The 23,644-nt window shown below is 43.4% G+C and overlaps 1 protein-coding gene across 6 annotated transcripts in view; it reads right to left on the reverse strand.

Moving 5' to 3' along the window:
• The window catches only part of HYDIN (HYDIN axonemal central pair apparatus protein), a 1,718,235-nt gene that overhangs the window by 294,657 nt on the left and 1,399,934 nt on the right, over positions 1 to 23,644 (reverse strand). For all 6 annotated transcript variants that reach the window (XM_033943280.1, XM_033943278.1, XM_033943277.1 and 3 more), the window contains 4 exons: positions 9,888 to 10,039; positions 9,603 to 9,792; positions 4,554 to 4,668; positions 2,722 to 2,982 (listed from right to left, as the gene is read on the reverse strand). In XM_033943280.1, the coding sequence (XP_033799171.1) occupies positions 2,722 to 2,982; positions 4,554 to 4,668; positions 9,603 to 9,792; positions 9,888 to 10,039 (718 nt within the window). The remainder of the gene's footprint in view (positions 1 to 2,721; positions 2,983 to 4,553; positions 4,669 to 9,602; positions 9,793 to 9,887; positions 10,040 to 23,644) is intronic.

The following is a 23,644-nucleotide window of genomic DNA, read 5'->3' on the forward strand; positions in this document are numbered from 1 at the left end:
TGCCTATGCCCAATTCATGTTCTTGAACGGGTTCCATCGCTTTGATGTCTAAGACATTGCAGAGTTTCGCAGACCCTGAACTCTTTTTCCAGCTGATCTTCTGGAGTCCAGAAACAAATCCAGAGGCAGGCAAAGAGTTACCTAACTTATGCCCCTCCCGAATGATGGCCAGCACCTATTTATCCAATGAAACTTGAGTCCACTCCTGTTAAAACTGAGACGTTGGCCTCCGATATGAGGAAGCCCCACCTGACCCCTGGTATAATCAGGGTTTCTTAGGTGCAGCCGCTGCACAGAAACCTGAGGACACCTGTAATCAGAAATGTTGTAATGAGGGCAGTAGCCCAGGGAATATCACTGGGAGGAAGAACCTGTGGATCCATGACTACACCTGCGGGAGGAACGGAAATTACTACAATCCCCTTCCAACGTACAGCAAAACTTGTTCACAGGGAGAGACTTAGGACGGTGCTCAGCCATACTGGTGATAAGGCCATCTAGACCTTTACCAAAAAGAAGCTGAACCTTGAAAGGAAGTCTACTGAAAGTGGACTTTGAGGCAGTGTTTCCAGCCCAATCACTGATCCCAAAGAGTCTGGCATGTAAATATTGCATAAGCAGAAACTTTACTAAAAATCAAAGAGAGAAGAGCATCTGCCACATAATCCATATCATCCATCCTATGCACCACCACAGAGGACGCTCTGCGCAGTCTGGTATGACATGCTCATGCCCTAAAGGAAGCAGCCGCCTCCGCTTTGATACCTAAAGATGCCACTCCAAATGGCTATTTCAACCTGAAGCAGCACTCCCCCATCACTAGGGTGGAATCCACCTTAGGCTGTTCAAACACCTGCTGAAAATCAGGAGTCAGGGGATAAAGCTTAGACCTAGCATTAGAAGGTTGGAAAGAGCTTTCTGGGATATCCCGCTGTTCTATAGCCAGACCACGATGCTGTGGAAGGAATGGAAAAAAGATGGAAGGTGGAGAATTCAAGCTGAGCTCTTTCAGAACATCAGCAATAAAAAAGGTATACAGAACCATGCTTAAAAGGTCTGCAGATAGGAGCAGCATCCAATCCGGATTCTCAGGATGGCTGAGGTGACTAGTCCCGGCAATGGTATTAGCCGGATTCAATATAGAAGCAGTGTTAGGAGACAGAAGAAGCATATCATCTGAAGAGCCACTACTGCAATCAAGGTCTGCCACTGTTGGACGAGAGAGCTCCCAAATAGGAAGTTCCGCTACTAGCACCACAGGCTGAGAAAGCCAAATAAAATCCGGTGAAAAGTCACACCCTGCAACCAGGGCAAGGCTCTTTTGAGGCACACACGCCAAAAAGTCCCTAGACTCTGAATACAGGTGTTTTGCACCAGACTCCAGAACGCCATCTGGGAGAGATTTTTTTCCGAAGTCACAGACCTAGGCTGGCACCCCAGCCCTAGAGTCTGAAGCTTCTGCCCCCTTCCTTGCCAACACCTGCAACAGACACCACTATCTCTACCGCACTCTTGCACGTTAAGCAAAAAAACAAGAAAAAGAAGCAGAGTAACTGCAAAAGACTTCTGCATGGATTGCTTGCAGAAAATATAACTGGATATGTTTCTAGCTCTCAGTCTAAGGGGGAGGAGCATGTGCTTAGAAAAGTGTTGGCTTTCTGCAACTCCCAGATTACGGGTTGGGACTGAACATCTAGAGTATGGAATCCAGAAGGGATGTAACAGAAACAGCTGATGTTCTCTATGTTGAACCAAACAGTTTTTTAAACTGCAACTGATGGACTGCTTTTGTAGGGTGGAACAGCGAATGCAGAAATCTGGTCGGTGTTGGGAATCAAGGCACTGAATACACAAATTGCGCAGGTCAGTGACTGATATGGTCCAGTTACACTGACTGCACTGCTTAAAACCACTTGGAGCTCTGGACATGGAGAACATCACCACAGCTAAATCAAAGGACTCAATGGTCCCAGGGAGGTTGAGTAAGAGTGAACCCCCCCCAAAAAAAATTTGATGCTCTCAGCTTGAAAATAAGTGTGACAGCTTTAGAAGATCCAAAACAAAAAAACTTTGTTCAAATTAAACAAAACTTACTGGGATGAAAGAAAGAAAAAAATTAACAGGAAGGCAAAAAAAAAAAAAAAAGGGGAAAAATTTGATGCACTTTTGAAAGTTTCCAAGAACACAGCTTCTTAGCTCTGTGGAAATCTAATGGTCTTGAGAGCCGACATGAGGCCGGAAGGTGCGATACAGGCAGTCTCGAAACACTGAATTTTTTTTTTAAGTGACAGTACACCTTAACACTGTCCAACCTAGGCTCCATGGATGACATCACCCACATGTGAGAATATCCCAGGACAAGTAGTTAGCATAATGACTTACTGAGAGACTTAGGCAACTATCCCCCCTCTTTTCAAGCTGTGCTGTGCTAGAGGTTTTTAGTACAGGTCGGCATGGTAAGTGCTCTAACACTCATAGGAATTCTATGAATGTTGGCACATTTATCATGCTGGCTCACGCAGCTTGATAAAAGGGTTCCTATATTGAGTGTATTTTGTAAGGGAAATTCTGGCTATACAATGAACAAACAATGCAAAAGTGAATTCTAGTTGTACCACAGAGCATACAACTACTTACAGGTTTTGCATATTAAGAAATAGTGCATTTGCATAGAAACATACTACATTTAAATCATGGTAAGTCTGACTTCATATCCATTACCTTCTATGTCAGTATCTTTCAGTTGTCCTTCAACATTCTGTATGCCACTTGCTGCCATCAGGTAATGAATATGATCCAAGGTGAGATCATCTTGGTAGCCTTCTCCCACAAGATGCACCATGTTCTCCTCATACTGATTATCTAATACAGAAAGGCGGATTGTTGCCTCAAAATGCTGGGGTAGACAGGGTATGAATAGAACATCAAATTCTGCTGACTCTCCAACGTTCAGGTTAAGTGAGGCTGTGTGAGCCCTCCGAACTGCAAAAGTAGGTAATTGAATAATCAGAACAAAACAATCAAAGATAAGAAATAAAAAAACCCACAGAAAATATCTACAACTTCAGAAAACAAGTTGAGGATTCCATATTCAGAAGTACTTATCAAAGTAGGAGTAGGTGCTAATCAGATACATGTTACTAACTGGGACCAATAATGTTACTGAAAATCATTACTGAGCACCTCAGCATTATCCAGATAGTTCTGAACTGGTCCTGTTAGGGAATCATCCATGAGTGAGGATGGTAAATAAGACCAAGAATATTATAATGCCTATTTATTCTTCCATTGTGTAACCTCACCTTAGGAACCGTTTATGATTCTGGTCATCGTAAAGATATAGGGCTCCTTTTACAAAGGCACACTAGCTGTTTTAGCCGCTACCGCCTCCTTAAAAGCAGGTGGTAATTTTTCGGCTAGCGCACGCTAATCTTGTGCGAGTGCTAAAAATGCTAGTGCATCTTAGTAAAAGGAGCCCATAGTAAAATTTTAAAAAGATTCAAAGAAGGGCAACCAAAATGAGAAAAGGGATGGAACACCTCTCATGTGAGAAAAGGCTAAAGAAGTTAGGGCTCCTCAGCTTGGAAAGACCCCTCAAAATCACTGATTTAGGCTGTCAGTCCTTTACTCACTGTGACATGTGCTGAATGGAAACACTGCCGACACGGCAGAAACTGCTGACAGGGAGATCTTTTGCCTCATAGAGATAGTCAGGATTCCAAATCTTCTGACTACTCCACCGGCTGGAGACCTCCACCATCATCGGACATGCCGCACAGCCATTTGGCGGAGGAACGCAGTCTGGCTCTGATCCCTGTCGCGCCTCCATGGAACTGCTCAGCCTGTGCTCTACCCACTATCGGACGAATCTGGGGTGAGCACGGAACTGTCCCTGAGTCCCTATCTGATGTGTAGGCTGTCCAGGGGGCTTACTGCATATCAGGGAACCCCCCAGAAGCAGACTTTTCCAATGGTCTGCAATCTCTCGCAGTCAAAGATGTTCCCGCAGGGAATCTTCACAGCATGAGGATGAAAACTGCAAATGAAAAATACTGAAAAACCACAAAATGAAACACGAGCAGGAAAGATAAACTCCTACAGCCTGGCTTGTAGCCTAAGCTGTGGAGCATGCTCAGTGATGAGGTATGGGGGGAGGGGGGAAAAGCCTCTGAAGTTTTGAGGCTTCCTACAGACACTGGCGGGAGGAGGGAAATAACCCACTGGTCCCAGAATAAAGTGGGATTGTAAAAGAATATAAAATTACCCTCAATGAGTATTATTTCTATCTGCCAAATAACATGAGTTTCTTTTTCCCATTTCTAACAAATCTGTTTTTGTCATCCACAAATACTTTCATAGCAAACTCTTTTTACTACAATTGCTTATCACCAAAATCTTTCATGGTTCATATGGTATGGGTAAATCGAGCCTTAAAGAACCCACTATATTGGCTTCATGTATTTACTGCTGAATAAGACTTTCAGTGCTACAAAATAAAATGTTTTAAAATTCTACAATAAATATTTATGCTTTGTTATATTCACTGTGATTACCTGTTCCAAAGGCCATCTTGTCTGTCTGTTCTCCATTTACTGGATAAATGCAGTGGGTGGTAGACCGTGGTTTTAGAAAAAAACTCTCTTGGTCATCCAAGAGATCGATATGAAGCTGCAAAATATCAGAATATTAGCATACTAGGGCACTTGTCTTGCTTCATGGAAGATCCCCAGTTCAATCCCCAAATCAAACCTTCCTCTTTGACCTCCAGGTTGGTTGGGAATGTTACAGAGACAGAGTTCACAGAACTCTGGAGGGCCAGTGAGGAGAGTCATAGTACAGTACTTGTTTACAGGTGACACCTAAATGGCAATTCTATAACTAGGCTTCTGTGCTTAGGCCCCACCTTACACACATATATACGCCAAAAGGTGGCACTTATGGGTGTTAGCAAGCCGAGTGCTATTCCATAATGTATGCTTAATTGTTTTGGAGCACAAATCCATGGGGGGCAAACACATGGGCAGAGCATGAGAAGGCCATAGGCTACTTAAGCACACAACTTACAGAATACTGTAAGCTGTGCATGCCTTTGCCACATTTAGGCACCCACACTAATGTAAGTTGTAAGACTGATGTAAATGCAGCTGCCTAAATGTAAGGTATTCTGATGCTGGATTATGATAGTATTCTATACTGGAATTTAGATGCACGGATTCCATTATTGAATAGGTGCTCCCTGCATGACATCAGGATGCCTATAGGGAGGTGCCACTTATAGAACTGTGAGTTTGTTTAGATTCAGAGCTATAATTGTAAAGCTCTAGAAGAGCCTAAGGACTCACTTCAGTCATGAGACTAGGAGCCCAATTTTGCATTGGGCATTGAGGTAGGAACTGGATTAGCCTATTGTAAAATACTGTATGGATATTCGGAAATACATGTGCAAAGTCTATCATGTTGAATGGAAACAGCCATTTTGGGAATAAACATATTCAAATAAGAACAGATCATTTAGGGTTTTGAATCTTTATATGACAACCTGTGTAGTTGATACAGCTGGTGGGAGTAGGGATGGCATTAAAGGGGGGCAAACAGGGAATTTGCCTTGGGCCCTGAGGCTTTAGGGGTCTCCAGAAGACCGGCATGTTTCCCCCTTGTCTCCACCCTCGACGGCTTCCCCCTGGCCTCTCCGGCCTAACTTTAAAAAGTAATTATGGTCTGCAGAGGATTGCTGGTGCTACAGTGATTCCAAAAGGCTGCCCATAGCCTCCACTGCACTTTCTCTCTGCCACAGTTCTGTCCCACCTCCGATGTAACATCCTGTTTTGGTCTGGGATGGACCGTGGCAGAGGCCACGGGCAGCCTGTTAGAATCACTGCAGTGCTGGTGATCCTCTGTAGACTATAATTACTTTTTAAAAGTTAGACTGGGAAGGCCAGGGGACGCTGGACAAGGGTGTAGACAAGAAACATGTTGGAGTAGCTCTTCTTGAACTAGATAGATATGGGACGGGGGTTCAAAGAGGGGGATATGCCAGACTGACGGTGGGGGGGAGGTGAAGGGGAATAAATAATGGACCCGGAAACAGAGGAGAGGGAGAGAGATGCTGGATGAAAGGGTAGTTGAACAGGGAAAAGGAGAGATGGTGGATCTGAGGATGGTGGGGAGGGAAGGAGAGATGCTGGATGAGAGGGCAGTCTGGAAGAAAGAAAAAAGTATGGAGCTGAGAAGAGAGAGAGAGAGAGTGGAAGAGAAAGAGAGAGAGAGGGAGAGAGAAAGATAGAGAGAGAGAAAGATAGAGAGAGAGAAAGAGAGAGAGAGAGAGAAAGAGAGAGAGAGGGAGAGAGAAAGAGAAAGAGAGAGGGAGAGAAATTATGTTTGGGAGTGGAAGGGAGGGACAGATGCTGAACAATGAGATGGAGGGCAGAAACATAAGCATAAGCATCAGCATAAGCATCATGGGGGAGAGGGAAGAAGAAGAACAGAAAAGAGAGGGAATAATGGTGACCTTGGAGCAAGAAGAAAGAGGTGGACAGGGAGATGCTGGGAGATGTCAGGTAACAAGACTGGCTTAGGCTAAAAGATAGGAAAGATGAATTCTGGAAATAGGGAGGGGTCAAAAAGGGGTAACAAGATAAGTGAGGAGAATAGCGAGTACAGAGAGAAATGTGGTCAAGGGAATTAGATGGAAGAAAATAGGAGTCTGTGACAGATGAGACACGGGAGAGCTAGGAACTGAGAAGAGATGGGAAATAGATAGGTAACTGAAAATTAAAAAAGGAGAAAGGGAAAAATTTGGATGTACAGAGACAAAAAAGTAAGAAAAAGGAAGGAAATAACTGAAAGGGAAATATCAATAACTTTACATTTTAACATCCAAATCTTAATTAGTCCTCATCTCCGAGACTTAATTGATTATATATCTCCCTACTTCTGCTATCTCTTTTTATCTTTGCCCTCCCTAATGTGTTACACTTACATGTTGTCTTTTTCTTTAATTATTGTAGTTCATTCCCCCTTCCTTTTGCACTTGTATTGGATTTTTGTAAGTATATATTAATTTGTATTAACATAAGAACATAAGAATTGCCGCTGCTGGGTCAGACCAGTGGTCCATCGTGCCCAGCAGTCCGCTCCCGCGGCGGCTCCCAGCTCAAAGACCAGTGCCCTAACAGAGCCCTACTTGCGTACGTTCCGGTTCAGCAGGAACTTGTCTAACTTTGTCTTGAATCTCTAGAGGGTGTTTTCCTCCTATAACAGCCTCCGGAAGTGCGCTCCACTTCTCCACCACCCTCTGGGTGAAGAAGAACTTCCTTATGTTTATACGTAATCTATCCCCTTTTAACTTTAGAGAGTGCCCTCTCGTTCTCCCTACCTTGGATAGGGTGAACAACCTGTCTTTATCTACTAAGTCTATTCCCTTCAGTATCTTGAATGTTTCTATCATGTCACCTCTCAGTCTCCTCTTTTCAAGAGAGAAGAGGCCCAGTTTCTCTAATCTCTCGCTGTACGGCAACTCCTCCAGTCCCTTTATCATTTTAGTTGTTCTTCTCTGGACCCTTTTGAGTAGTACCATATCCTTCTTCATGTACGGCGATCAGTGTTAGACGCAGTATTCCAGATGAGGGCGTACCATGGCCTGGTACAGTGGCATGATACCCTTCTCCGATCTGTTTCTGATCCCCTTTCTTAATCATTCCTAGCATTCTGTTTGCCCTTTTTGCCACCGCCACACATTGCACAGATGGCTTCACCGACTTGTCGACCAGTACTCCCAAGTCTCTTTCCTGGGGGGGTCTCTCCAAGTATGGAAAAGGTCAAAAACTGACGAAAACTGGAATAAGTATAAACAACATCAACGCAGGTGCCATAAGACGTTAAAAGGGGCCAAAAGAGACTATGAGGAAAAAATAGCCAAGGAGGCGAAAAACTTCAAGCCGTTCTTTCGATATATTAAGGGGAAACGACCTGCGAAAGAAGCGGTGGGACCGTTGGATGACCAAGGAATAAAGGGAGCGCTAAAGGAGGACAAAGCAATCGCCGACAAACTGAACACATTTTTTGCGTCTGTGTCACTTTACACTTATCCAAGTTGAACCTCATCTGCCATGTTGATACCCATTCCTCAAGCCTGATAGCTGCCCTGACCTCCTGCTCTGTCCAAGGCCCGGTCAACCCATCACAGTCCTGCTGCGGTAAGGAACCCAATCCCCCCAGGGTAGCTGACACATACTCTTCACACCCATCAACCGCACAATCCTGTCCAGAAAAGAAATGTCCAAAATAGTCCACTATCATCCCAAGATCCCTTCCTCTGTTTCGACATATTCCCTCTCCGTGTTCTCTAAGCCCTGCAACCTCCGATTTCCCATCTTCCCTTTGTACGCTTGAAAGGGGTCTGGTGAGATGAATTTGCCATAGTCCCTCTACCACACAAGGGACTTGTAGCAGTCGTACTGCAATTTCTCTATAGTGTTCTTTGTTTCTCATATAACGGAGCTCTGCTTCCCTTTTGACACCCATCAGCTCAGTTCTCTGACACCCTCCAGCTCAGTTCTCTATGCAAGGTAACTAACTTGCTGCTCTTCCCTATCATTGCCCACTGCACATGTTTATAAAAGAAGGCTTTGATACGCTACTTGATTGGGTTTTGAAAAGCCGTCCAGACCTCAAAAAGAGGGGAAATTCAGACATCTGGTAACCCTATCTCAAGCAGCACTTCCCAAAGCTCCTTCCACCTCCAACTCCAACAGCAGACTGAACGTCCTGGGATGCACCGGAGAAGGGCCTGAGGCTCTGATTGGCCCAGGGGCCTTAAACAACCTGGGATGGGCCAGTTAACCGGAGGAAGTAGGCCTCCTGTCAGCCAACTAATTCAAGGTAAGGGGGAGAGGGGTCGGAGGACGGGTGTATGTGTTGTGTGCCAGTGAGACAGAGTGGGCATCTCTCCTGTTGGAAGGAGGTGGGAGCTTGGTGGTGGGAGAGAATGGGCATCTCTCCTGCCACTGAGGGGGGGAGGGGGTCGCTTGGCAGCAGGAGAGAGTGGACATCATTCCTGCTGCAGGGAGAGTGTCAGGTTGATTGGCAGTGGAAGAGATTGGACATTTCTCCCACTGTTGTGTTTTTTTTTGGGGGGGGGTTCTTTTTGCATTTATTCTGCGCATTTGCCCATTGCTATCACCAGCAATGGGCACATGCAAATTTAGCGAGTCTTCACTACTCTCTGCCAACCTCATTTGCATGAGTGTTTTTTGGAGAATGACTCACTTTTTTTTAAAATCGCTAGCAGAACAGCTGGATAGCAGGCCATCGTTTAATGCAGTTTTTTGAGAATCTAGGCCTCAGTTACCTATTGAAAACTGATCCACACCCCCCCCCAAAAAAAAAAAAATCCTGACAGATAAATAAGACCAAAATAGTTATTTCATATGATGTACTGGGTAATGGTAACCCTAACTAGCCACTTTCAGGGACAGTATTCTGGAGTTGATGGACATTAGTCTGACTAATGTCTCTTCTTTTGTTATTATAGGTATAACCTGAGTAGATATAAATTGATATACTGTGGAGAATCATTAATGTGTAGATATCACAAAAATTACCTGAGCAGGTACTGTTCCTTCATTTTTCAAAATGAGGGGAAGTGTCTCAGAATAACCAACCAGAAGCCTCTTGAAGAGTAATAAGGGATTGCCATGCTTGTTGCGTACAACAGGGCGTAAAATGCTCACTTGGGGCAAATTCCCTTCTCCTGCGATTTCAAAAGTTAAATGCCGTGCTTTCAGTATCAGACTGCAGAGGAAAAAAAGAACAGTTTGCTCATATGAGGGCAATCTATGTTTTTATCATAGTTTAAATAAGAATAGAAAAGATATCAAAATGTTTACCTTGGTGCTCCATCTATAACAGCTTCAAATATACAGCTATAGCTCTGCATCATCATAGGGCTGAAGGTCACAGTGGCATAGCCATGGCTGTGACTAGGGATAGATATTCGTGTTGGATCCATCTCAAATATATCATTGATGCGGTAAGAGGACTAAAAGTAAAAATAAACAAACAAAATCACTACAACATAAATATTACTGGAAAAAGTAAAATTGCTTGCCTATAGCATATGTTCTCTTAAAGACAACATTCCATCAGTCACACAAATGGGTCAAATAACCATGCTCAGCATCAAATAGAAATCTCTTCCAAGTTTCTAGGAAGCACTAAAAAGAGATTAAGCCCTTATCTTGATAATATCTTTTCCAGTAGATAAGTGTGTCATTCTGGACAAGCAGGTAATTTTCTCCTCACTGCAAGCTTTGCAGAAGAAATCTACTCTGGATTTTTTTCTGTGATCCTCTTACTTCACTGGAAGTTCTATTGCCATCTACAGTTAATTTCCAAGCATGCAAGAGCTTCTCCAAAACTAGGTGAAGTAAGGAAATGGGAAACTTCTCTAACAAATAAACAGTTCTGCTCTAACAAAATAACACTTGAATAATGAAATAACAACCAAATGCCAACAGAAGCATCAAATGAGCTCAAGTAGTATTCCTGTAGACTCTAGAAATATATTATACAGTACTCTTCAGGGCCCAAAGGGCTGACTGGTATCCAAGGAACATACTTGGATGAGAACAAACATAATGAAACATTAGGCAGGCGCAGGAAGGACTGGGCGGGGGTCCAGAATGACCCACTTATCTTCTGTAAAAGATATTATAAAGGTAACGACAATCTCTTTTTCCTGTAGGAATGAGGCTTCAGACAGGACTCAGGTCGGGATGAGGCGACCCTAATGGATGGTCTCTCACCCTTTTATTGAGTATCTTAACTCCCTTAATTACTTAACTAATGCTTTGCAAGGTTAGTTTCATCATGCATTTACAGTGCGGATTATAACAAGGCAACTCACTTGTTTACATATCTAATGTGATTCTCAAAGCTACTATCTCACGTGACATATGAATACATCATAACGGTTACAATAAAGTGATTCCCTTGTGTACACTTCTAATATGTGACATTCCAAAGGTTATAATGCATGCTCCTTAAACTCAGCGCGTGGCCTGCTTTTGCACATAGACAAAGTCTGTTTGCTGCCAATATAAGGAATAAAGAAGATAAGGAATAAGATAAGGGTTAACTTGTGTCAGGTTAATATGTGACAGGGATTTTGTGACAAGAGAGGGGAGGGGAGAATGCCTCAGCATTCTGTCACAAAGTGCTAACATTTTCCCTTTAGAATGGCTGCGTGGCAAGAGGGGAGAGGGAATGAGGAATGCATCCCTACATTTTCCAGTACAATAGGTGTGTCACTGGACAAGCGGGATGTACAAAATGAGTCCTAGAAATCTAGGGCGAGCTGACTGCATTGGCTCATAACACTGAGGACCCTTCTCTTGTTGAAATATCCACTCTATAAAATTTGGCAAATGTATGTAGAGTGGACCGAGTCACTGTTCTATAAATTTCCTCAGGGAAGACTTCCCTAGCTTCAGCCCATGACGAAGCTACATTCCTGGTCGAATGTGCCTTGATGGAAACAGGAGACTGTTTCCTACAGACAAGGTAGGCTGACAAAATGGCCATACGGTTCCCTCTGGAAATCGTGGCCTTAGAGACTGGCATGTCTCACTTAGTCAGAACATACAGATGGTCAGAGAGCCTAAACTCATTGGTGACCTCAAGATACCAAAGTAGTAGTCTTCTCTCATCTAACTGGTTCTTAGAACCAGTGGACTGGAATGTAGGAAACACCGAAAGTACCTTCAGCAGAAAAGAAGGAATGGTGCATAGAGAAACTGCAGTGTCTGAGATTTTCAGGAAAGACTCTCTATACAAGAGAGCCTGAAGCTCCAAGATTTATCTCGCCAATGGCTCAGCCAGTAAAAATCCCAGCTTATTGTTAAATCTAGCAGAGATGCTTGTTTCAGTGGCTCAAAAGGAGCTTTGATAAGACCCTGCAGAACTACATTAAGATCCCAGGAAGGGAACGGAGGCTTGACTGGTGGTCTGATGCGGAGACGACCCTTCGGAAATCTGTATATGTCTAGATGAGATGCCAGAGAAGATTTGCGGTCTTGGGCCCTGAAACAAGAGAGCCCTGCAACTTGAACCTGAAGGGAAACCACAGTAAGCCCTTTGTCAAGGCTAGCGTGAAGCAAAGTCAACACAACAGGGATCGGAGCCGAAAATGGCTCCAGAAGCTTCCGAGAGCAAACTAAAACTAAACTAAACCTTAAGCTTATATACCACAATTTCTCTATAAAGATAGAGCTCAGAACGGTTTACATGAAATTTAAAAAGAAGAAAAACATAATAAAAATTAGTGATTGTATAGAAAGCAGTGAGATTTACATTTTTGAGAATAGCCAAGTTTTCAGAGCGCCAATGTTAAAAAGTCTCCCATGCCTTAGCAAAGGTGGAGACTGTAGTCAACTTCTTAGACTTGAGAAGGATAGCAATGACCACCTTTGAATACCCTTTGCGCTCTAATGCTTTGCGCCCAAACGCAATGAAAGTCTAGATGCACCGGCAACCAGATCTGCATACCATGGTCTGCGACACCAATCTGGAGCCACCAGAATGACCTTTCTCTGATGACTTGCAATCTGTGGAATGATTTGGCCTATTATGGGTCAGGGAGGAAAAATGTACAACATTAATTTCTGAGGCCATGGCTGGACTAAAGCATCTAGACACTTGCTTCCGGGTTCGTATCTGCAACTAAAGAACCTTTCTACCTTATTGTTCTTTGCTGTCACCATAAGGTCAAATCGTGGTCTACCCCAGGGCAGAACAATGGTGTGAAAAGCTGAAGGCGACAGTGTCCACTTGCCCGGATCTAGAGTCTGACTGCTGATGAAGTCAGCTGGAACATTGCCCACTCCCGCAACATGTGCTGCCACAGATGACATGCTGCCCAGTTGAAGAGCATGATGGTCTCCATATTCAGAGGTGCACTCTTTGTGCCTCCCTGGTGATGGACATATGCCACCGCTGTAGTATTGTTGGTGAAGACTCTGACTGCTTGACCCTCCACAGTCTTATGCAATTTCATCAGAGCTAGCCAAATGGCAAGCAGCTCCAGCCTGTTGATCGACTACTTTCTCTGAGAGGGCAACCAACGCCGTTGAATTGGATGACAGTTGCAATGAGCTCCCCAGCCAAGGAGACTGGCATCAGTCATTATGACTACCCAGGAAGCTATCTGAAGAGGCATGCCCATAGAAAAGGACTGAGAGCGGAGCCACCAAACCATTCTGGCCCAATCCTCTAGTATTCAAGGTAGAGACTAGTGTAACATGTCCCTCTGTGGAAACCATTGCAAAAGAAAAACATGCTAGAGAGGATGCATATGGGCCCTTGCTCAAGGAGCCAGAACTGTTGTAGACGCCATGGAACCCAGGACTGGAAGATAGTCCCATGCTGACAGAACTGACTTATCCAGGAGACACAAAATCTGTATGCCTCTGGAAGAGAGAATGGTCTGCCACCATGTCAAACAAGACTCCCAGGTACTCTAGGGATTAAGTTGGCATTAAACGGCTCTTGAAATAATTCACAATCCAACCCAGGTCCTCTAGGACTCGGATCAACTGATCCACCATGCACCCACCCTTGGACAATGAGGGGGCTCTGATCAGCCAGTTGTCAAGATAGGAATGCACTTGCAGCCCCTTCTTGCGCAGGTGAGCCGTAACTACAACCATCTACTTTGGTGAAGGTGCAAGGAGCTTTCACCAGGCCGAAAGTCAGCTGAAAATTGATAATGATTCTCCAGGACATAAAACCTGAGAAACTTTCTGTGGGAATAAGTAAGTAGGTCTCTGTCAGATCCAGCGAGGCTAGGAACTCTTCCAGAGTCACTGCCGCTATGACAGCTCGAACCGTCTCCATGTGAAAGTGTGGCACCCTGAGCGCTGCATTTATGTAAGGTCCAGAATGGGTCTCTAATCGTCACTATGAAGTATACAGAGTATCTGCTTGAGCCCGAGTCTTCAGGCAGTACAGGCTCTCTGACCTGAATATCTAGCAACCTTCTCATGGAGGCCTGAACATTAATTGCCTTTTCCGGGCACCCCGCAGGCAAGTCCATGAATCAATCCATTAGAGGCCGGGCAAATTCTAGTTTGTAGCCAGAACAAATGATATCCAGAACCCAGTGGTTGGATGAAATCTGAACCCAGACCTGTAGAAATGCCGAGAGGTGACCCTAATTTGGAGGGACCTCCCTTGACCTTGGCATTATGATTTCTTGGTGGAAGGTGCAACATGAAGTGCTGAAGTCTGGTTATGCTGAAGTTAGGACCCAAAGTGGTGAACTGGGTCAGAAACTGGCTGTCGGACAGACGCCAGAGGGTGGTGGTTAATGGAAGTCGCTCGAAGGAAAGAAAGGTGAGTAGTGGAGTCCCTCAGGGATCAGTGCTGGGGCCAATCTTGTTCAATATGTTTGTGAGTGACATTGCTGAAGGGTTAGAAGGAAAAGTGTGCCTTTTTGCAGATGATACCAAGATTTGTAACAGAGTAGACACCGAAGAGGGAGTGGAAAATATGAAAAAGGATCTGCAAAAGTTAGAGGAATGGTCTAATGCCTGGCAACTAAAATTCAATGCAAAGAAATGCAGTGTAATGCATTTGGGGATTAATAATAGGAAGGAACCGTATATGCTGGGAGGAGAGAAGCTGAAATGCACGGACGGGGAGAGGGACCGAAGATCTAAAGGCAAAAAACAGTGTAACAAGGCAGTGGCTGCTGCCAGAAGGATGCTGGGTTGTATAAAGAGAGGCGTAGTCAGTAGAAGGAAGAAGGTGTTGATGCCCCTATAGAGGTCATTGGTAAGGCCCCATTTGGAGTATTGTGTTCAGTTTTGGAGACCGTATCTGGCGAAGGACGTAAGAAGACTTGAGACGGTCCAGAGGAGGGCGACGAAAATGATAGGAGGCTTGTGCTAGACGACGTATGAGGAGAGACTGGAAGCCCTGAATATGTATACCCTAGAGGAAAGGAGAGAAAGGGGAGATATGATTCAGACGTTCAAATACTTGAAGGGTATTAACGTAGAACAAAATCTTTTCCAGAGAAAGGAAAATGGTAAAACCAGAGGACATAATTTGAGGTTGAGGGGTGGTAGATTCAGGGGCAATGTTAGGAAATTCTACTTTACAGAGAGGGTAGTGGATGCCTGGAATGCGCTCCCGAGAGAGGTGGTGGAGAGTAAAACTGTGACTGAGTTCAAAGAAGTGTGGGATGAACACAGAGGATTTAGAATCAGAAAATAATATTCAATATTTAACTAAGGCCAGTACTGGGCAGACTTGCACGGTCTGTGTCTGTATATGGCCGTTTGGTGGAGGATGGGCTAGGGAGGGCTTCAATGGCTGGGAGGGTGTAGATGGGCTGGAGTAAGTCTTAACAGAGATTTTGGCAGTTGGAATCCAAGCACAGTACCAGGTAAAGCTTTGGATTCTTGCCCAGAAATAGCTAAGAAGAAAAAATTAATAAAATTTAAATTGAATCAGGTTGGGCAGACTGGATGGACCATTCGGGTCTTTATCTGCCGTCATCTACTATGTTACTATGCCTGGATCCTGAAAACCTCTGCCTATAGCTCTGGGCGATGTGGAATTGGAATATTGTCGAAAGCGCCTGGAACCTCTGGGAGAATCTCTAGGAAATGGAATTGGAATATTTTTGAGAGCGCCTGGAACCACAAAAATTAGAGCACCTTGAGCCTAGGTCAGCTGTCAGGTAGAGTCTTAGGATGACAGTCCACAACACAGTTCATGAGATCATCCAGACCCTTACCAAATAACAACTGTTTCTTAAAAGGGAGTCTGCTGAGAGTAGCTTTAGAGGTGAAATCTCCTGCCCATTATCTAATCCAGAGCATTTTATGAGCAGAGATTGAATAAGATGACACTTTACCCATGACAATTTCATAGAGAGCATCTGTTTCATAATCTACCAGATAAAAGGAGTTGAGGGGGTGATTCAGTGCCTTCACACTCCAAAGCATGCAGCCTAGAAAGAGAGACACTTGTGACTAAGGACGACGCTGAGGTAGCTTTGACTCCTAAAGCCACTACCTTAAAAAGACTCTTGAGAACAACATCTGCTCAGCAGTTCTGCATATCCTTGAGCATCACACTGCCTTCACATGGAAGGGGGTGTGCTTAGTAATCTGTGCAACCAAGGAATCCACTTTAGGTTAACTAAAAAGCTGCCGGCACTCCTGTGCTATAGCTACAGTCGATACATGGCTCTTGCTACCTTGAGAGACCCTTCTTGAAAATCCCACTGCTCCAAGACCAAGATATTAATATCCAAATGCCAGGGAAACAGAGGACTGAACCTTCACTCAACACATGAGGGAGGAGGAAGTAGAAGGGGCTGGCTGGGAGCCTAAATTTAACTCATGCAAAGACTCCAAATTGAGATCTGGCAGAGCAGAAAGTGCAGAAAATTGGGGTTATCCCCAAGATCTAAAGCCAGACACTGGGAGGGTATTCACCGGAGGCATAGAGGAGAGCCTAACAACAATAAATGTGGAATTGGACAGGATTTACTTTCAGATTGACAGACTAAAAAGTGATAAATCCCCTGGACCGGACGGGATTCACCCGAGAGTTTTAAAGGAACTTAAGATAGAAATTGGGGAACTACTACAATCTTTAGCTAACATGTCAATTAGAACCGGGCAAGTACCAGATGACTGGAAGATTGCAAATGTCATCCCAATTTTCAAAAAAGGATCAAGAGGTGAACCAGGAAACTACAGACCGGTGAGTCTCACATCGGTTCCTGGGAAGATAATCGAAGCACTGATTAAAGACCGCATTGTACAACACTTGGATAAGCACAACCTAATGAAAGCTAGTCAACACGGCTTCAGGAAAGGGAGGTCATGTTTGACAAATTTACTTCAATTTTTTGAGAAGGTTAACAAGCAAATAGATAGTGGAGATCCAGTGGACATAATTTACTTGGACTTCCAAAAAGCGTTTGACAAGGTTCCGCACGCAAGGCTTATGAGTAAACTATTAAGTCATGGAATAGGAGGAGAAGTGCACGGATGGATCGGAAATTGGTTAGAGAACAGAACGCAGAGGGTAACCATAAATAGGAAATTCTCAGAATGGGAAAAGGTGACCAGCGGCGTGCCCCAGGGCTCGGTTCTTGGTCCCATTTTGTTCAATATTTTTATAAATGACCTGGAAGATGGAACATCTTGTAATATAATCAAGTTTGCGGATGATACAAAACTATGTCGGGCGGTTGGCTCTCAAAGGGACTGTGAGGAGCTTCAGAAAGATCTAAATCAGCTAGAAACGTGGGCAATAAAGTGGCAGATGAATTGTAACATAGACAAATGCAAGGTGATGCATCTGGGAAAGAAAAACAAAGAACATGAGTACAAGATGTCGGGGGTGATATTAGCCAAATGCGAACAAGAAAGGGATTTGGGGGTGCTGATAGACAGAACCCTAAAGCCATCGGCTCAATGTGCGGCGGCGGCGAAGAAAGCAAATAGGATGTTAGGTATGATTAAGAAGGGGATCACGAGTAGGTCGGAAGATGTTATAATGCCACTTTACAAAACAATGGTCAGACCACACTTAGAATACTGTGTCCAACACTGGTCTCCATACCTTAAGAAGGATAAAATTCTGTTGGAAAGGGTACAGAGGCGAGCCACGAAATTAGTCAAAGGCATGGAGAATTTAAGTTACATGGAACGCCTCGGAAAACTGGGACTGTTCACCCTCGAAAAGAGAAGACTGCGTGGGGATCTAATAGAGACTTTTAAAATATTAAAGGGATTTGATCAAATTGACCAGGAAGCAGCATTACTGACATTTTCTGATGTGACGCGGACAAGAGGTCATAGCCTAAAACTGAAGGGCAGCAGGTTCAGGACAGATGTCAGGAAGTTCTGTTTCACACAGAGAATGGTGGGCGCTTGGAATGCTCTCCCGGAGGAGGTGGTGGCAGAAAATACTGTGCTGGGTTTCAAACGCAAGTTGGATGCACACCTTCTTGCAGATCATATTGAGGGATACGGGAAATCCGGGTCTCCAAAAAGGAGCACCTAAATGGGCCTCCACGTGTGCGGATCGCCGGACTAGATGGACCTCGGTCTGTTCTGGTGAAGGCGTTTCTTATGTTCTTAAAGTGCCAGCCTGCGTCCCAGCCTCCTCCACTACGAGAGGTGCATCTGTGGACAATAAAAGAATAGTGAGAGTATCATTATCATCTGTATCCCCTGCAAATGGGTCTCCCAAGTTCTGGACAGTTGTAGACTGCAAAGCAGATATCCCTTAGAGGGCTATGCCCTGACGTGTCGAGTCTGATGCACAGCTGGCCTGTGTAATGGGAACACAGCTCTCCTGAAAGGCTTTCCATATTAAATTGATGAATTCTGAAGATAAAGCCATACCAGGGAGCGAGGAGTAACCCCGCGATAACTCTAATTTGTGTTTCTTGGGCTGCAGGCATGCGCGTTCTTTCACGTGGAATGGTCACTGTTTTCAGGTCTCAAAAAAAGAAAAGACCACCCCAGCAGACTAGCCGCCCTTTCTGCTAGTTGACAATGTATAAGAAGGTTAAACTCCCGCTTTTCAGTTCCATGCTGTGCAGCGATATGGATCGCATTGAAAAGAGAAGATGAAACGTTTATCTTTGTGGGTGTAGTTTATAGATCTCCGACTCAATTGCAGCAAATTGATAAAGATCTGATTGTGGATATCCAAAAGTTTGGAAAGAAAGAGGAAGTGCTGCTGTTGGGTGACTTCAATCTGCGGACTGAAAAGTTCCATCTACGGAATCGGAAAGAAGTAGGGAGATTGTGGATGCTTTTCAAGAGGCTCTGCTCACACAAATGTTGATGGAACCCACGAGGGAAAAAGCGATACTCAGGGCAGGATTAATTCGTCAAGGGCCTCTAGGCACACAAGTACACTGGGCCCCCCACCACCATGCCCCGCCCCCATTTTCTTATTTACATCTTTATTTCCACTTTATTTCTTTTATTTTAAAATTCAAAACAAACAACAAAGATTATCATACCAGTGCCAGTGTACAGTTTTTCTTCTATGCAACCTCCAAACATCTCTGAACAAATCTCCCCTTCCTTCCTAGAGGAAGAGATCTTCTGCTGGCAGGGCTTTGGGAAGCCGACCCATGCCGAAGCTTTCCTGCCCAAGCTGACCTGCCACCAACCCAGCAGCGGCAATTCTTATGTTCTTATGATACTAGATCTGGTCCTCACAAATCTAATCTAATCTAGTCTTCGGTTTATATACTAGGTAATCTCTCGTCGGAGCTCAACTTGGTTTACAAATAGTCAGGAGACTAGAGTGTATATAAATGATGTAGAATAGAATAAAGTATTTAAATTAAAAACTATTAAAATAGAACTTGCATTGCTATTGGTTAGTGGATTCTGCAGATAAACTTTTTAAATATTGTGAAAAAAGCAAAGAGGGTGCCCACCTGGGAAATAGCGATCAGCAAACAGTTTGGTTTGATAGAACAGCTAAAGTGGAAGGCAGCCACACAAAACTCAAAGTCTTAGATATCAAATGTACGGACTTTAATAAAATGGGAGATTATCTGAAGAAAGAGCTGTTAGGATGGGAGGACATTAGGAAAGTGAAAACAGTGGTCTAAGCTGAAAGGAGCAATAAAAATGGCTACTGACCTTTATGTGAAGAAAATAAATAAAAACACGAGAAAAAGGAAACCAAAATGGTTCTCTAAATTTGTGGTGGAGGAAATAAAGGCAAAAGAGTTGGCGTTTGTGAAATATAAAAATACCCAAGAAGAGGAGTACAGAAAGGACTACCGGGTGAAGTTGAAAGAAGCCAAGAGAGAGATACATCTGGCGAAAGCGCATGTGGAAGAGCAAATGGCTAGAAATGTAAAAACGGGAGACAAATTTTTTTTCAGATATATTAGTGAAAGGAAGATGAAAAATAGAATTGCGAGACTAAAAGATGATATGTATCGATATGTGGAGAGTGATGAGGAAAAAGCAAACATGTTCTTCTGTTCTGTGTTCACAGAAGAAGATCCTGGAGAAGGACTGAGATTGTCTGGCAAAGTTACACATGAAAATGGAGTAGATATCGTGCCGTTCACTTGAAAAATTGAACAACTTGAAAAATTGAAAGTGGACAAAGTGATGGGACTGGAGGGGATCCATCCCAGGATAGTGAGGGAGCTCAGAGAGCTTCTGGTGGGTCCTATTAAAGATTTGTTCAACAAATCTTTGGAGACGGGAGTGGTTCCTGGGGATTGGAGAAGAGCAGATGTGGTGACCATTCACAAAAGTGGTCACAGAGATGAAGTGGGAAACTACAGACCGGTAAGCCTCACTTCGGTTATTGGAAAAATAATGGATGCGTTGCTGAAAGAAAGGATAGTGAAATTCCTTGAATCAAATGGGTTACAGGATCCAAGTTAACATGGTTTTACTAAAAGTAAGTTGTGCCAAACGAATCTGATTGAATCTTTTGATTGGGTGACCAGAGAATTGGATCAAGGACATATGCTAGATGTAATTTACTTAGACTTCAGCAAAGCCTTTGACATGGTTCCTCATTGAAGGCTCTTGAACAAACTTGATGGGCTGAAGTTAGGACCTAAAGTTGTGAACTGGATTAGACACTGGTTGACGGGCAGACACCAGAGGGTGATGGTTAATGGAATTCGCTCGGAAAGGGAAAGGTGAGTTGTGGAGTCCATCAGGGATTGGTGATGGGGCCGATCCTGTTCAATATGTTTGTGAGCAACATTGCCGAAGGGTTAGAAGGAAAGATTTGCCTTTTCTGGATGATACCAAGATTTGTAACGGAGTAGAGTGGAGTAGAGTAGAGGAGGGAGTGGAAAACATGAAAGAGGATCTGCAAAAGTTAGAGGAATGGTCAAGATTTGTAACAGTGTAGACACTGAGGAGGGAGTGGAAAACATGAAAGAGGATCTGCAAAAGTTAGAGGAATGGTCCAATATCTGGCAACTAAAATTCAACGCAAAGAAGTGCAGAGTACTGAATTTGGGGTTTAGAAATTGGAAGGAGCCATATGTACACGGATGGGGAGAGGGACCTTGGGGTGATAGTGTCTGAAGATCTAAAAGGTGAAGTAACAGCATGACAAGGTGGTGGCTGTTCCCAGAAGGATGCTAGGCTATATAGAGAGGCATGACCAGTAGATGAAAGAAGGTATTGATGCCCCTGTACAGGTCAATGGTGAGGCCCCACTTGGAGTATTGTGTTCAATTTTGGAGGCCCTTATCTGGCAAAGGACATAAAAAGACTTGGTGGTCCTGAGGAAGGGGATGAAAATGGTAGAAGGTTTGTGCCAGAAAATGTATGAGGAGAGACTAGAAGCCTTGAATATGTATATCCTAGAGGAAAGGAGGGACAGGGGAGATATGATTCAGACTTTCAAATACTTGAAAGGTATTAACGTAGAACAAAATCTATTCCGGAGAAAGGAAAATGGTAAAACCAGAGGGCATAATTTGAGGTTGAAGAGTGGTAGATTCAAGAGTAATATCAGGAAATTCTTCTTTACGGAGAGGGTGATTGATCCATGGAATGTGCTCCCGAGGGAGGTAATGGAGAAGAAAACAGTGACAGAGTTCAAACGAGCGTGAGATGAACACAGAAGATCTCTAATCAGAAAAAAATTGAAGGAACTAGGGTTGTTACTGGGCAGTCTAGAATGGTATGTGTTCCGTATGTTAAAAACAAAAGGAATTGATCCCAAAATATCCACAAAGAAAATCCAGAGAAAACCAAAAAAAACTCTGTGGAGTGACGATGTTCCCAAATGGACTTTATTTGAAAGTATCAAAGTTCCAAAGGTACACTAAAATCATCCACATAAAATAATTCCATCCACATAAAAGTAAATCATCCACATAAGAGCCTTAAAGGACCTACCGTAGTTCGCTAGGGATACAGGACCTACAAAGAAGAAAATCCAGAGAAAACAAAAAAAAAAACGTGTTGGGTCCTCTATCCCTAGCGGACTAGGTCCTTTAAGGCTCTTATGTGGATGATTTACTTTTATGTGGATGGAATTATTTTATGTGGATGATTTTAGTGTACCTTTGGAACTTTGATACTTTCAAATAAAGTCCATTTGGGAACATCGATGTGTTCCGTATGTTGACATTCAGTTGAGGACGGGCTGAGGAGGGCTTTGATGGCTGAAATGGTTAAGATGGGCTGGGGTGAGCTTTGATGGAAACTCCAGTAGATAGAACCTAAGCACAGTACCGGGCAGGGCTCCTGATCTTTGGCCCAGAAATATCTAAGAAAAAGGGAGATTTTAATTAAATGATTGATTTTTATGAAGCATCTAGGATTAGGCAGACTGGATGAACCATTTGGGTCTTTATCTGCCGTCATTTACTATATTACTATGTAGTGCAAGGACGCTCCTGAGGTGCAGTCTAGGCATGTGTGCAATCTAGGCATGGATTTGGGGTAAAAGAGCCCAAGGACTTCATCCTTGAAAGAAAAAAGGAGCTTACAATTGATTCAAAATATTGCAATAAAGTTAATATACAATGCAAAGAAATATGATCATGTTTCTCCCCTGTTAATAGATTCTCATTGGCTACCCATTAGTCATAGAATCACATTTAAAATAATGCTACTCATCTTTAAAACTTTAGCCTGTGGTGAACCCCAATTCATATCCAGATTCTTGATACCTTATAATACACAACGCTCTCTTTGTTCCTCCAACCAGAATCTTCTTTCAGTACCTTCCCTGAAAATCATTGGTACAAGAAGGGCCGACATTTTTTCCGTGACAGATCCCCTATGGTGGAATGCTCTTCCCCAATACATTCGTCAAGAAAAAGATATTTTAATATTTAAAAAACTTTTAAAATCTTATTTATTTAGAGATGCTTTTAATGTTTAAAATTATAGTATGTTTATAATGGCTGAGGTTTTTTACTCCCCTTTACCTATTGTTATTTTCTTTATTCTACCCCAAACAAAAATTGTAACTTTTATCTTTTCTTTCCCAACAGTATGTTTGTTCAAGTTAAATGTTGTTAAGGTTTTTTGTTAAATTGTGAATCCCTTTTTACTTTATTATATTTTTGTTATGTACATCGCTTAGTGATTATAATAGGCGATTAATCAAATTTTGTTAATAAACTTGATAAACTTGATCCCAACAAGTTTTGAGGCAAAGGGAGAAGATTTGGAGCTCCAGGAATCTTTTGAAAAAAAGAGAAAAGAAATTCGCTATAAATCCAAGATGGCCACCTTCAGGATTTTGGTGTCTAAAATTGGTAAAAAAAACAAAACCTAACAAACCAAATTCAACAACCAGCGAATTTAGGATTTTTGAGGAGGGAGAATATACAGGAACCCTCATAAACTGTATTATCAGACACCCCCCCCCACACACACACAAAGATTCACCTCATAGGCTGTAACAGCCTTACTCACTGTGACCTGTGCTGACACCTGCCTCAGCTCTTTACAATAGCTGAAAAGGAGAATAAATTACTGATTCATGCTGAAAGTCCTTCTTCAATGCTGATCTTCAGGCTGCCAGTTAGACATGGCATCTGACTGAACCCCAACCCCTGCAGACCAATGGATGTGCTACCTGA

This window comes from Geotrypetes seraphini, chromosome 4 (genome assembly GCF_902459505.1).
Source record: "Geotrypetes seraphini chromosome 4, aGeoSer1.1, whole genome shotgun sequence".
Taxonomy (NCBI): Eukaryota; Metazoa; Chordata; class Amphibia; order Gymnophiona; family Dermophiidae; genus Geotrypetes; species Geotrypetes seraphini.